Source organism: Phascolarctos cinereus, unplaced genomic scaffold (assembly GCF_003287225.1).
Source record: "Phascolarctos cinereus isolate Bilbo 61053 unplaced genomic scaffold, phaCin_HiC Scaffold_726;HRSCAF=1367, whole genome shotgun sequence".
Taxonomy (NCBI): domain Eukaryota; kingdom Metazoa; phylum Chordata; class Mammalia; order Diprotodontia; family Phascolarctidae; genus Phascolarctos; species Phascolarctos cinereus.
In genome coordinates this window covers 385,373,097-385,388,876 of record NW_027556098.1, presented here as the reverse complement: position 1 = coordinate 385,388,876, position 15,780 = coordinate 385,373,097, and the positions used below count along the sequence as shown (strand labels likewise).

The 15,780-nt window shown below is 43.4% G+C and overlaps 1 protein-coding gene across 1 annotated transcript in view; it reads left to right on the top strand.

Annotated features, from left to right (window-relative positions):
- Nucleotides 1-8,879: 8,879 nt before the first annotated feature.
- Nucleotides 8,880-15,780, top strand: part of SPEN (spen family transcriptional repressor) — a 76,953-nt gene continuing 70,052 nt past the window's right edge. The window contains 1 exon segment of the mRNA XM_020973180.2: nt 8,880-9,014. Within this exon segment, the coding sequence (XP_020828839.1) occupies nt 8,932-9,014 (83 nt within the window). The 5' untranslated portion in view covers nt 8,880-8,931.

The following is a 15,780-nucleotide window of genomic DNA, read 5'->3' as shown; positions in this document are numbered from 1 at the left end:
CTGGGCCCGGGAGAGGAAGCCGGCTCCGCCCGAGCTTCCCTCCCCCTCTGCAGCTGCTTCACAAAGAAGGGGTGGCATTGGGTGTGCGCCCTTGCAGGTGGTCCTCCCAAGGCGCCGGAGCTATTCACAACGTCATCTGCCCCCTACCCCCAAAACAAGCAGCCCACCCCTCTTTCTTCGTTTCCAGAAAACTAGGACTTGGTTCTGGAAGGAAGCAAAAGTCATCATTCCTAAAAGCTTGACACGTCATTTCCAATTCGGTATTTTGTGAGGCTGTTGGCCATGACCTTGCCCTGAAGCGCCCTGGCGGGTGTTAGCATGCCCACAGGTGTGTGTGTGTGTGTGTGTGTGTGTGTGTGTGTGTACACGGGCGCGCGTGCACAGTCAGACAGACTATGCTGAGGTCACTTTAGGTCATCCTTCTGTGTGCCTTAGCTACTCCATAGTGGCAGATGAGGAGAGGGACGTTTCCTACTGGTGGGAATTCTGGTTGGGTGTGCCAGATCCCTTGTAAGGAGCTCGGTTCGTTAGAGGCCTTCTGGAGGATTGAGGCTACTAACAAGCAATATTAATTCATCCTCTGTTAATATGGTTGTAATTGAGGCTTCTGGTAGAATGTTGCAGGGTTCACCATCTGAAATATTTCTGTTGTGAACTTGTCTTGCAGAAATAATAGTTTAGGTGGGTCTCCGCCAAATTGCAACTGGAATAAAGTTGACAAGAAGGAAAGTTCTTAGGATACTTGCAAATATCTTTAAGTAGGAAGCTTTTACATGGGTGTTTCTCAGTGTTAATGCCAGAAAATTAGATTTCTGAGGGAAGTTAGTGCATTGACGTTTAAAATTATAAAGAGCAAAACATTTTGGGTTTTAAAATCATTGTGCTGAGGCAGGGCCACTAAGTACTTTTTTAATGTGAAATTTGTGAATCAAATGGTATGTCCTGAGGTTTGTTTTTTTTTTAAACTCAAGTATGTTGTAAGGCTGGGGGAGATAACAAAGAAATTCTCCAGTGAGTAGATAACACAGATGAAGAAAGCTCTTTAGAAATTCTGGAATTTAGTCAGCTCCCCAGGTTTAGAGGTCTTTTCCTTTTCCTTTTTTTTTTTTTTAAGAAAAAATCATTTTGTCGGTTATCGGGCATTTCTTAAGTGAAATGTGGGTAACCTCTTAAGGTAGTTTAAGTTTTTTAAAATTTTGAATGTTTTCAAAACCACATTCTAAAGTAATTCTTAAACCTCGCGAATGTCGTTTTACATGTATATGTATTTAGTACTTCATCCACAGACACTGGAATTGAATTTTTCTTAGCCATAAAATAAAATGTCATTGTCTTAATTCAGAAGTGCTTCCTGTTCTACCTGGTTTCTAAATAGAGGTGTGGTTTTAAGTTTGAAAGGTTCCAAGTTTCCAATAGTGGAATAGTACAAAAATTAGTAATACTATAAGTACCTGAAGATTGAATACCATTAAAAGATTTTTTTTATTGCCTTAATGCAAAAAAAACCCCCAAAAACAAAATCAAGGATTGTTAATGAAATTTATCTAGTTTTTTTCCCTTGGTCTGTGTTCCAGACCAAGTGCTTAACACATAGTATTCACTTATTAAATGCCTCCTGAATTGAAATGTTGAGTCTTTAAATTCTTGCTTTCGGAGGGAGTCCTGTTTATAGCATAACTATTTTTCTGCTTATATTCTTATCTTCAATCTTTTGCTGGAACTGTCATCATAACAGTCACAAGGGAGTTTTAGACATTTGGTTTCTAGGTCAGTTAAATCTCTCTAAGCCTTTGCCAGGTTACTCAGTATATTTCATTTAGAATGGATACTATTGAGGTTCCATCATATGCAGTGGGGTACATTTCTCTGAATTCATAGGTTGTCACTAAATACTACGTTTTTTTTTTTACTTTTGTAGTAGTTTTCGGAGTTCTTTTCAGCCTCTTTAGTCCGTGGGGTCAGGCCTCAATATGACGCAATGTTACGGTGAGGATCTTTACTCAATGGTTAATTTTTGGTTAAATTTTAGTGATAGTAAGGTGAATTCTTCAGACGAGCTGTCAGATCTTGTGCATGTGTAACTTGGCAAATATATTCCAGACAGTTCTTGAGAGGATGAGAGAATTTGAGCTGATAAGTGATTGCTGAAAGAACCTTCATCAATTGATTTTAAATGTAGGCATTAATACTGGGTATCAGGTACAATGGCAGTATTTTCTGAAATGTAAGGGACAGGGTATTTTAGTGGCCTCCTGGAAAAATGCTAGAAGCATAAGAATTCACTTAAAAATTTAAAGCAAGTTAGTCCTATTTATTTTTTTAAAAGGAACTCCAATTTAATTTTCCAGCATTCTTGGAAGGATGAATGTTTGAAGTTAGTTTAAAAAATGGCCTCAGGGCCTATGTAGATCATCTGATGAAAAAAAAAATCATTCTAGGTATTAGGGGGAGATTTAGCAATTTATTTATAGATCAAAGCACCATAGATAGGAGATTTAGAGCTGGAAGAGGACCTTAGAGGAAATATAGTCCCTGGAACCTCATTTTACAGATGAGGAGACTGAAGCCTAGAGGAGTTGAGAGATTTGCCTAAGGTTACAAAGGTAATAATTGGCAGAAGCAGCTTTTAAACCCAGATTTCTTTGTACTATACCATTGTGCATAATTCCACCTGGATCAGCCTTCTGTTATCAATGCTATTCTGTTGAATTAATGAGTGAAACTCCCATTTTTGTCCTTTGGTAATGGCAGGAAGGCAAACAGCTTCCTAAGCATTATAGCTTCTGATAACTGACTTTATTTTCTGTTCTCAAATGGAGTTGCTTTATATAAGATATTGTAGCAGAAGGAAGAGCTTACAATTACCATTGATTTATGGCTACAAAGTGTTCTTACACAAATATGGAGAACTCTTGTGCCTTGGGCTTTGACCATTTGAGAGCTTTTTTGATGTAAGTATTGCCTGCAATGGAGGGGGATGTTTGATCTGGAGCCCTAAATGTGATTCCTGGCTCTGACCTCCAGCAGCTGTGTGATCCTGGGCAAATCACTGGACCACTTCGTGGCTGTTTTCATATCTATAAAATGGCAATGATAATAATGTACTATCCACTTCACTGGGTTGAGGAAAGAAAACATTGTAAACTTTAAAGAGCTATGTAAATGGTAGCTGCTAATGTTACTATTATATCCATAACATATTTATATGGCATCTTTAGGAAGAAACGTGTGCTTGGGATTTTAGAAAGTATACTGTGAAAAAGATTAATTTCAGTAGGTTAGAGCGGGAAAGAAGTTCATTTATGAATGTATCCATATAGAAGTGGGAATATTTGTGTTTAATTCAAAAAATTTATTAAACTCTTAGTACTTAGGTACATCACTGAAGCCACAAAGAGAAAATAAACATAATCCTTGCCCTTTAGGACCTTCAGTACTACTGGGGATGGTGGTGATAGATGTTAAACATAAAAACAGATTATAAAATTTGAGGAGGGAGAGAGTACTAACAACTAGGAAGGAGAAAACTGAGTTGAACCTTGAAATTTTCAGAGGTGGAGGTGAGGAGGGTACTCATTAAATATCTGGTCACTATTCTGTACCTTTGCTTAAGCACTGAGGTATTGATTGTACCTGCAGGAGTAGCTAATGTAGCATTCAAATCACGAGTGGGTTGCCCAGATGCTTTCACCAACTGTGTTTCCATATGTGTGAGTGAACCCTCTGAGCATGCCCAGAATCCTAAAGCCGGTAAGCATTCAGTGTGAAAAGAGCTGATTAAAAACAGGTTTTTTAGAAATTTCCTTTTGCAAATGGCTGTTTTAATGTCACCTCCCTAAACCGTGCACAATGCTCAAATGAGGAAATACACTTCACTGTCCATTTATCTTACATGAAAGAGATCACACATCCTGCTTCCTGACCTTTTTTGTTTTAAAGACATCAATTATTTATTGTTTAAGATGAATATGATGTCAGAGATTAACAAAAAGCATGTTATCTATTTTTATGCGTGTATATATATGTGTGTGTGTGTGTGTGTGTATATATATGTACTTAAAGGTTAATTATTTTGAAGAATTCTGTTCTCGTTACAAGACTTAGGAAATAGAAGAGGCTTGGCCAGTTTCTCCTGATGAATTGCCAATAGACGGGAATAGACACTTGGTTTGGAGCTTTGCAAAGTGCACTGCATAGAGCGGTTTTAAAGCTTTTTAAGGTTGTGGAAGCTATCACAACAGGAAAGGTCAGTCCCCAGTTACAGAGCCTGATTCCATGCTTCAGTTTCAATCATCAATACACACTGATTTGAATTGGACTTTGATAATGAAAGTTCTTAGACATATAAGTGTGTGTGTATGTGTATCCTTTAGCTTTACCTTATATTTCAATTAATTGTATTTGTTTTAATAAGTTTTTTTGAATTCTTTTGCTTCTTACATCATCTTATTTATCCCCAGTGTCCCTCCTCTTCCCAGAGAGCCATCCCATATTACAAATAGTATTTTTAAAGAGGACTTTAAAGCACAACTGATTGATACATGGGAAAAGTCTGAAAAAATGTGCAATATATTACACATGTGGACTTGCCACCTCCATGAAGGGGTGTGTTGGAAATGCCTTTTCATATCTCCTCCCTTGAGTCTTCCTTGATCTTTATAATTTTGTCACAATCACTTTTGATTTTTTGATATGTGATTCTTTCCATTTACATTGTTGTAGTCATTGTGTGTATTTTTTCTTGACTCTGCTTATTGCAGTCTGCATCAGTTCATGTGGGTCTTTCCATGCTTCTATATAATTCATCACACATACCATTTCTTATAGTGCAGCATTATTCCATTACATTCATATACCATAATTTATTTAGCTGTTCTCTAGTAGATGGGCATCTATATTGTTTCCAGTTCTTTGCTACCATAAAACTTGTGTAGCATTAACTTTTTTTTTAAAGAAACTTACATAGTTTTCTCTTGAAATGTAAGTTTCTCTAGCCCAAAACCAGCATAACGTTAGGTGGAATTTTTCTTTCCAGTAAATTTCCTTAATTTAGACTAAGTGGCTTAACATTCTGTCAAAGGGACACCTTTTTGTTCTCAGAAACAGTACACTATTTGTTTTACTCAGTCCAGTAACATGAAAATACATCTTAGACTCATATCCTTTGATAACATAAGCTGAGAACTATTTCAATAATCCTAAATTGAGAAACATGTAGATTTGCTTTTTAAAAATTAACATTTTGTTTCTTTACCTATTTTTAGAGTCCACTGAAAAGGGGATTTTCTGATGAGGATACTAGTTTGAGTAACTGAGGGTTCAAAAGGAGTTTTGTTTACTTTAAATTTAAGCCATTAAAAAAATTTCTTTTAATTGATTTTAGACCTAAGGTGGTTTGTTGTCCTCATTTGACACTTGGCTGTCAATTGCCCTGATATCCCCAAGACCTTTACTCCTCTGGATAGCTTACATTCATTTTCAAACTGGCAGTTTAGGCCCTTTTACCACCTAAAGAAAAGAATAATCAAAAGGACAATTAAGAATATTTGTAATTTCAAATGAAGTTTTAACAAGGATTTTTTGTGTGCTTTTACAGAGGGAAATGGCTTTTGGCCAGAAGGCCTTTAGTCTACTTTCTGAGGATTGGTTTCTCTTTGTTACAAATATGATGCTTTTTAATTTCACTGTGTTCCCTTTGTTCTTGTATCCTCAGGAAAGTAAATAGCTCTTACTTAGTTTTTCTCTCTTGGGCGTTCTTTTTGTATTTCTATTCTAGATCCATAGATGGACACAAAATATCAAAAGTTATCATTATTGTCAACATTACTGTATTATTGTTCTCTCTTCTGACTGGTAAGAAGGAGGTGAAAACTAGGTTTTCCATTTTCTTCAGACCCTGGGTTTTCAGCATTCAGAGAGATATATTATTTGTTTGCATAATTACATGATGCTATTTTCTGAACCTTGCCAATTTCCATGTCACTTGCTTTAAAAAAAAATCCGTGTCTTGAGCAAAATCTAGCCTCTCCATGGTGATGCTTTGGTCTTTCTAAGAGGTAACAGCTCATTTATAACCCATCAGGTTTTATATGAGTAATTTGTATCGGTTCTTTAAATGTGCCTTGTCTTGTGGTTGCTCGTATTGAAACTTATGCTTCATTGGCAAGAGTATAGGACTGTTCAGTCTCCTCAGCTGCTATCTCATATATATTGTAGGTATTAAACTCAAAACAGGGGCCACTAATTTGTACATAAGGATCTCTGAGGGGGTTGCCTATTGACTTAGTTTTAAAATGTAATATTATCTACATTTTATTTTAATTTATTTTGTTACATATTTCCCAATTATAATTTAATCTGGTTTGGGCCCCACGAGGCCTGTGAACCTCATGCTTGACACCTCTGTTATTGTCCATTAAAGTTTCTGTAATAGTTTGCTGCCTTTCAGACTACTTATTGAAATGTTCTGGTATGGAAATGACTTGTATTTGTGCCCAATCCTAAATCTCAAGGCAGGCTGTTTTCTCTTTTCTCCCCTATTACTCAAGACCAGATCTTCATAGTTCTTTCACTGGCAAAAACTTGCATTTCATTCAGTGGGGACTTTTGTTTGCTTGAGGACAATGAGAGTGGCCCCTAAGGGTGGCACTGTTTTATGTTTCTTTCCATTATATTATGAATGAATGCTAAAGCTGTGGTTCTTTGTGGCTGTTTCCAACCCTAGACCTTCTTTTTCTGTCCCTTCCTCTTACTGAAGTCCCTAAAATAAGCAGGGAAAAAATGGCTGTTAGAATTGAAAATGGAAACCACACACTTGGAAAACTCAGCATAGAAAATAAGCCTGTTAAATCAGTAGACCTACAATTTGGAGAATTTACATGTAACTTGTCAAAATCCCAAACCCAATTTGATGGAAAAAAATCAACCAAGTTGGCAAGATTGGCCCTTGAACTAGCTTATCATGTACTGTAATTGTTGCTGTTGTCTATTTGTTTCTTATAGCTTGCAAGTGTGTAACTGTGGGGCCTTGCTAAGCCCTGATGTCCTCAGAGATAGTGGAGAAAGATTAGGTCAGTGGATCTAACTTGTGGAGACTGTTTATTAAGCACAGTATAAAGTGAATGGAGAAATGGATGGAACTGGAATATAGTTTAATGCTTTTATTGCTCCTTAACTCAACCATTAAGAAATTATTTTGTGATTAAAACAGACTAAAGTACAAAATGCATTTGAAGCTTGAGACGCTTGTGAAAAAAAACGTTGCGTTTGAGGCTTATATGACTGTAGAATGCAAGTGCTAAGTCTTGTTATGGGAAAATTTTCCTTATGGATGTTGATATTCTCTGCGAATATGAAAAATAAAGATGATTTTAGTCTGTGAGAATTAAATGTACATTCATTAAAATAATACAACCAAATGTTTGTTTTCCAGGAAACTACCTGGCATTTTCAGTTAACAGCTAGCTCTAAAGGTGTTCTGTCGCTACTGGCCCTCTCAGTTCTACGTGAAAATCTTTCTGAGATAACTTCTCTTCTAGGCCCTTCCATTCCAGTTGTTACTATAGACATCCAGTTCCCCACTTAACGGTGGGAGTGACTGCAACTGGCTTAATGGTGTGCATATTGCTCCCTTAGGACTTTGCCTCTTAGCTGAGTCCAGTCTGGCTCGGGCCTCCAGCCTCAGGACTATCCAGCTTTCCTCTAAGTATGGTTTTTAAAGCATCTTGTTCTTTGAGAGGTCAGATTCGTCTCTCTCCTACCCTCTTCCCGAGGTTTGTTACTGGCAAACCCTTGGTATGGCTCAGCATTACCCATTGACCTGGTTTTTACATAAGAAGCTGCCCGACGTTCTAAGATAGCAGCTACTGGGGTAGTTTGGAGGTGGTGGTGGTGGACGGGGCAGAGGACTGCAGAGGTAGGGGGAATCAGCAGCACCGCCAGCTAGAATAATCACAGTGGCATTTTACAGAGCCCTCTCCGGCTTTGCCAGCGCTTCTGCGCGTCCTCTCCTGCGAGGTGGTGGCTCTCGTCCCCATTTCATAGATGAGGAAGCTGGGCCTGGGGGTGGGGGGCAGGGACTTCCTTCCCCTCCCAGAAGGGTGCCCCCCTACAGACTCCTTTCCTTTTCACGCAGCTGACCGGGGCAGCGCGTGCTTTCACGGGGCAGCCTCCGGGCCTAGGCTCCGAGGGGACGGGGAACCTTAGCCGGCTCTCTAGTCGCGCGGCTGCGCAGAGAGGGAGCGGCCAGCTTCGGTCTGTCGTGTCCGTCCCCTCCCTCCCGCCTCCTCGCGCCTGCGCTCCTTGACTAAAAGGCAAGCGGAGCCGAGGCTTCACTGGGCGCGCACCCGCAGAAGAGCTGGCGGGCGGGCTAGCGCGCGCGTGCGCCGGTGGGAAGCGTCCACACTCAGGCAGGCGGTGAGCTCCGCCGTCGACGCCGTCGGCGTGGGGCTTCGCCCCTCCTCCCGCTCCCCCTCCCCCTCCCCCTCCCCTGCCCTCCCTCCCGCCCCCCGAAGCCGCCAGTGCGCATGCGCCGCCGCAGCGCGAGGGTCGGGTGCGAGTGTGTGGAGGAGCCAGAGCGGAGCGGGGAGTCCGGAGAGTCAGAACCTGGGGGAGAGGAATGGTGTCTGCACGGGGGGGAGCCGGAGGAGCCGCCGCCGCCGCCGCCGCTGCCGACGCCGCAGCCGCCGCCGCCGACGCCGCAGCTGCCGCCGCCGCCGCAGCTCCCGCTCCGGCTCCGGCTCCCGCTCCGGCTCCCACTCCCGCCTCCCGGGGCTGAGGGTCCCACACGGAGCCGGGGGGGCAGGACGAGGAGGAGGCGGAGGAGGAGGAGGAGGAGGAGGCGGCGGAGGAGGAGGAGGAGGAGGAGGTGGCGGAGGAGGGGGAGGCGGAGGAGCCGCCGCCACCGGAGCCGCCCCCGGGCCGCTGCCCAGCATGGTCCGGGAAACCAGGCACCTCTGGGTGGGCAACTTACCGGAGAACGTGCGGGAGGAGAAGATCATCGAGCATTTCAAACGGTGAGTGAGTGAGCGAGCGAGCGAGCCCGTCCGCCTGCGCCAGGCCCGCCCGCCCCAGGCCTCCCCCTACTTGGGAGCCGGCGCCGGTCGGGGCCCGGCTCCGACCCGGCCCCGAGAGCTGAGCGGGCGGACGGCGCCCCGCCCCCGGTCCCCCGAGCTGGAGACCCGTCGAGCCCGTTTCTGCGGGTGATCTTCCCCACGCTGGCCCGGGGCCGGCCCCAACCTGACCCCCAAGATCTGCAGCCCCACCGGGCCAGGCCTCTTGGGTAAGGGAAGAACGGGGAGTCTGGCCCGGCAGCCCCAGGCACTCACCTGGCCCAGGGAAACAGAGCCTTGCCCCTCCAACTACCTGGGCTTACCTAGTCAGGGGGTGCCCAGCCCCTCGGGGATGGGTACTGCTCCTCCTTCCATCCTCTCCCTCCCCACCCCCTAGCCCCAACAATCCTCATGGATTCCAGGATGGGAAACTCTGGAGTCGCATAGCAACTCCTGCTGCTGCTGCTGCTTCTGCTGCTGCTCCAGGCTGGGCTCGTTGGACTCGGTGGAAATTATGATCTTTGCGGTTCAAAAAGGGCTTTTGTGCGAAAGGAAGACAATACAGAAAGGAAGATTTTGGTAGGGTGTGCAGAGAAATCTTGGAACTGGTAATATGATAATGGAAGAAGCTGCTAGACCGTTGGGAACCTTTTTATATGGAAGATATTAAATGGAAATGGAAAACCTGGATTTTTAATCGTGGGGAGTTCGATGCCTGGAAATAACAGTTGGTGCTTCCTTCCCTTTCCCAATTTTCTGCCTTCTCCAGTCTTTCGAATGAGGAAGGAGATTGGTGGGAACCAAATGGTTGCAATGTAGAAATCATTTAATTTTTTTTTGAAGAAGTCAACCTCAAATAGGATCTGTTAGTCCACAAGAAAGCTCTGGGATCTCTAATACTGCAGGCTGTGCTGGTATCGTCAATTGCATATTTATACTTAAAAACATGGTGTTTGTAGTCACCATAGGTACCTTAAGTGGTTAAGAAATGCATGACTCTGAGGGATGTAATCTGCTCTCCGAAGAGTTTTAAGTACATAATGTTTGCTTTTAATGCATGTTTAATTTGTTGGGTAGCATTTTAACATCTCTTTTCTTTGTGAGAGAGCCGTGGTCTGTAACTGATAGGCGATCGAGAGCGCAGTATAAGATTCATGATTTGCATTGCCAAGCTATTTTAGTCAGGAACAATGTAGAAAACATTTTCATGTTGTCTGGAAGTAATCTTGCTATTCTCGATTTCCAGGACCATCCATTCACTTCCCCCTCCCCTTTCTTTTGGAGTTTAGTTCTGTCTCACTCCTGTCTGCCACTGTTTAGGTTTAGTGAGTGTTGGAAAATTGTGGAGCGTCCTTATCAGTGAGTCACCATGGGAAAAATAGAGTCGGTTGCTCGCACATGAGCAGCTCGGATCAGGAAATGGAAGCAGCCTCGGCTGAGGTGCTGTATGTCTTTCTTGTAAATGGAGGATCATTGATTACTACTGGCTAGTGGTTGCTTCGGAGCTGTGCGATCTTGGCCCGGGAGCGCGCCCTGGCGCGCCCCCGCGTGTGAAAAGGCTTGTGCCCAGGGAAGCCATTCATGAGCACCTCCACCTCGGGCAGGCGGGGCGGGGGCCCTCGGTGACTTTCACCTTACTCTTGACTACTGGGGGGGAGCGGGGGCACCCGCGGCCTGGGAGGAGACTTGGCTCCGGAAGGGGGGCCGAGGAGCGCAGCGTCCTTCTCCCCTCGCCCCGACAGTTGGGCCCCGGTTTGGCCCTTGGGGTCGGGCCCGGGGCCCAGTGTTGGCCCGGTCCGGCCCGGCTCCCCTCGTGGTCCTCGCCCCGACCTCCGGGGCTGGGAAATGCCCGTGGCCGGCATGTGCCCGGCCGCCTCGGCGGGGCCGGCGTGTGGGGCCTGCCTGCCGGCCGGCGGGCGACCACTGAGCCGGCCCGCTGCTTAGGCCGGGCGGCCGCGGCGTCCAGACCGGAATGGCTCTAAAATGGCGGCTGGCCCCAGTTTACGTGGGAAACGGCGGAGCCGCCGCGCCGCTGGGGGGAGGGGAGGTGGGGGAGGTGTGGGAAGCGGGCCCGCCTGCCCTGCCCTCCCTTCTCCTCCGCCAGCCCAGGAAAGGCTGCCCCTGCGCGACTGCGGACCCGCGGGAAAGGCCGGGCCGGGCCCCCTTCTCTGGGCTCCTGCAGCCCAGACACGCGGGACGACGTGGGGGAAATCAATAAGAATTTGTGCCTTTTCTCCGGCGCGTTCTAGTCGCTCGTGGGCACTCCTCGCAGAGGACCCACGAGTGGGGGCCAGCTCCGAGCCTCGGGGCCGGGGGCTGCTGCCTTTGTTTCCCTTTACAGCTTTCTGTTCGGACGGGGCGAGGCTTCCTTTTTCTGGATTCGTTCGCAGTTCCTAAGATAGAACCAAAACCCATAGAAAGAGGCACGAGCCGCGAGAAGCCTGTGGCCTCGAGTGCGTCCAGTCGGATCCAGTGGACTGCCCGGGGGTGTCCGATGGCCCTTGTAGCCCAGGGTCTGTAAATGTCCGCTGATTTTATTAAATTGGGAACGAGTCTGAGGGAGTTCTTGTGGGCCCGAGCTTCCTGGTAGGTGCTGTGTTTGCACAATAGAGCCCGTCTCTTCCTTTGTGGGGGAAGGGGCCCCGGAGACAGTCCTGGCATTGCAGTCTCGTGGGGCTGTGGGAGGAACCAGAGAGGTGGGGAGGACCCTGCACACATGAAAAGCAGCTTCCCGAATTTGTGCGGTGACAAAAGCTTGCTTTTTTTTTTTTTAAAAGAGCTTTCTGTCCCTTAAAATTGCTTTCCTATTTTGCTGATTTCCTCTAGCAAATCAAGTAAGGTTCCCACCCATCCCCCAGTCTGAAGATACCGTAGAGAATATGCAAAGAGGTTGAGGGAGCAGAATTACTAAATTCCTCTTACTGAGACTGGAATGATTTTCTAAAGAAATCCCTCTAGCCAAAGAATAAATGATAGCAAGCTATGTTTGGGAACTCTGAAATGTCACAGTGATTCCCCTCCCATAGTTAAAAAGCAGTCAGTTAAAAATTGTTTTTATTAAAGATTTCTCCTGTCCCTTAGATATAGATATTAGAGAGTAGATTCCTTATTTGTACTTTATATCGATTAAAATTATTTCCTACCTTTATTTGTAGTAAGCCAAATAATTTCTACTTGTACTTTTAACTTTTGACTGAAAATTTTTTTTTCTGAAATAGAATATACAGAAACACTCTACCTGAGAACCAGTTTTACCTTGCCACACTTTTAAAGGTTGGGGGGGGGGAGGTTATTCTTTAGAAATGGAGCTTGTCCTAGAACTGTCTAGAAGAATACTTTTTTTTTTAAAATTAGCACATAATTGGTTAAGATGTGTTGGTACTTTTTCTGTGAAGATGCTTCCCTCAAATTGGGAGGAAAACTTTGGGCTTAGCGCCAAGGAGAATGACTAGTGTTTGACTTGAGTAGGAGGCATCTTCCTCCTCCACCATTCCAATTTATATTGTGGGCTCTTTCTGTTCCTCTTTCTTTGTACTGGTTTTTTTTTTATTTTGAAGACATTTCACACATTTGTTGGGAAGTTTTTAATATTATGGACCTTGTTTATCCTTTTGGGGAAATTAGTAGAAGTGGTCATAATGTGGTTGGTACTTTTTCAAAAAGCAAATACAAATAACTGAAGGATTTTTGGTCTTTCAGGAAAATTGATACAGGCAAGTGGAGCACATGTTCTTACAGGCCTTATTATATTTCACTTTTTGGTCTCTGGTGCTTAAGATTTGAACAACAGTGTTTAGTTATTAATGTTGCAGTCTGGGAATACCTTAAACGTTTATGCTGTTCCTCGTTAAAATGAGGACCCAGGATTGCTGTCTGGGATGGTTCGAAATAAATGTCATCCAGCACCATTGAAACAGATGCATGGAAGCCTGAGGAGGGAGACTAAATATAGTAACATTTACCCCAGTACAAGTGCCAGCCTTCCATATTTTTTTTCCCTCATGATTCTTTTCCTCCAGTTATCCAAAAATCTGCTTTTGTTGTCTTTCAGCTCATCACATTTTGAATAAAAATACATACTGGTAGAAACCAATTAGAATGTTTGATCATTGTTATTAGAAACCATGATATTTTTGTATGATAGCTAGCTGGCTTTCAGTGCGTGGGAAATAGGCTCCGGGGAGGGGAGAGATGCTCTCAGAACAAATGAGTTTTTTTTTAAGAATCCAGTATACTAACTTTTTTTTCCCCTTCGTACTTATATCTGCCAGTTTGAAAATATCAGTATCTGCAAAGACAATCTAAGGAATGTGACTGTCTTATAGTCTAGCTTTTAGATAACTCTCCTCAAATTTTGGATTTAGCTGTTTCATTTTTAAAAGCATGATAGAATCTGAATCAGCAGGTTTAAGATTTATTTAACGATAATATTTTTAGGAATGGCTGAATTATTTATGGTCCAATCAAAGATTTCTAGAAAAGGCCAGATTGGGGAACAGTGTTTTGGAGAGTGCCTATGTTGTTGAATCATTGAGACCCCAAACCTGTTTGTTTGGCTTTTTCCTGGAGAAGTAAACAATTGTAATAGAAAGAACACTGGACTTGTACTATGTTCTTACTATATGCATGCAGGTACTGTGCTGAGCACTGAAACCTCGTGGAGTCATATTATCTGTCACTAAGTATAACTCTTTGCTCATCTATAAATTTGATGTGATATTGATACATCATGTCATGTGGATGTTTTGAGGAAGATGGTATATGAATAGGCTTCCAATGATTATTTTAAAATATTTCAATTAGGAATTAGGCACCATGCTGAAGAATGGAATGCTTAACAAAGAGAAATAGCCTTGAAGTGTTTGATATTTTTCATTTCATGCTCAGGTATTCAAGTAGATCGTTTGGTAATATAGACAATTGGAACTCAGATTTTCTCATCATGCCATGCAGTATTTGGTGTAATACAGTTCTATGATTTTGATATTTAATCAGTATTTTCTTTAATCAAAAATGCTTATTAAACATTTACTTTGTGCCAGGCACTATGCTAGGAAGAAGGGCATAAACAGTTCTTGTCTTAGAGGAACTCGTGTTTAAATGGAGACAAAATGTGAATTACTAGGTTTAGAGATGACTGATTTTTTCCATATATTAATATTACATTTCTGTATTTTTTAATACTAGAAGTCAAGTTCTGGGTTTGAATCTCAGATTTACCTGAGATTGTTGTTGGGCCAGTCATTTAGGCTTCAGTTTCTTCAGGCCTCAGTTTTCCTCATTTATAAAGGATGGGGGAGAATGGATTCCAGCTCATCTCTGAGGTCCTTCCGGCTTTAAATCCAGTGACCATTTTCATAGGATCTGAGGTGTATTGCTATTAGGAACCTCAGAGATCAGCTCTCCAGCCCTCCTGCTTTACAGACAGGCAGACTCTGAAGGCCCAGGGACATTAAGTGACTTATTCAAAGTCTCACAGGTGGCATGTTGCAGGGCTGGGTTTTGAACCAAGATTTTTTTTTTTTACTACAAATTCAACAGTCTTTCCTCTGCCCCTGTGGGCACTTTTCGTTTATGTGATTGCTTTTATTTAAACTAGAAAGCAGGTATATATGCTATTTGTTCTAAAGTCTTCAGTAATACATACTAAAAGCCATGTATTATAAATCCCTTTCATTTAAAATCTAAGACCCCTAGGAATAAAAGGTTTGATTTTTACAAAGGTTGAGAAGAGATTGTCAACAGCTACATAAGCGACTAATTTTATCACTGGCATACCTAGGGTTTGGACTCTCAAGGTATTCATGTAATTAGAATTTTTGGCTAATGGTTTTACTGTGTTCTATGAAAGCCAGAGAGGAACCAGGCATTGTTAATTATTGAAGCTGTCTCACTTTGGCCCTTGGCTTGTAAGGGCTGTTGCCTAGATTCTACTTGGGAGATACACCAAGTTGTGAAAGTACGCAGAGCAGATAACCCCCATTTTAGAGATGAAACTCAAGTTCAGAGGGTTCCAGAAGACTTGCAAAAGTTGTGACTAGGATCTCCAGAGCAGCCTTTCAGCAGTGTGGAGTAATTGGTTGGGCCATGTCTCTGCGTGTTTTTCTAGGATTTGTTCTAGAATGGGATTGCTTATCACATCTGTTACTGCTTCCCCGAGGTTGAGTTTTGGTGGATTTCTGTTCATAATCTTGGTATTCCTTGGAGGTTGTTTGCTTCCAAATAATTACAGTAGCTGCTGGTAATGTAACACATACATGTTTACAAATTGCTACCTATCTCAGTGTTGTGAGGAGAGCAGGGGTGATTAATACCAGGCTGACAGGTCAAAGGCTGGGATGTAGCCCCAAGGTCAGTGTTAGGACTTGATGAACCCTGGCCTTCCTACTCAGCTCAGCATTCTTTCCACAATTCTACAGTGTGCTATTAAGCCTAAAATACACCCATATTGAATTAGAATTGACTTCCAGTATGTGGGTAAATACAGCTTGAATCATAGAACCTCAGTTCAGAGAGTTCCTCAAGTGCACACAATGGCACCCTTCATAACATTTCTCTTCTGTGTATGATTTTTAAGGCAAAAGTTAGAGCAGCATGTACTTAGCTCCGTTTTTTCCCCATACACCCCCTTTTCCCACCTGATGTTACAGTGTTAAGTCTTTCAGACATATTGTTCCATTGTTGGCCCACAACGCAGCTCAGTGGCAGTGGTACAGTAGATAGAGCCTAG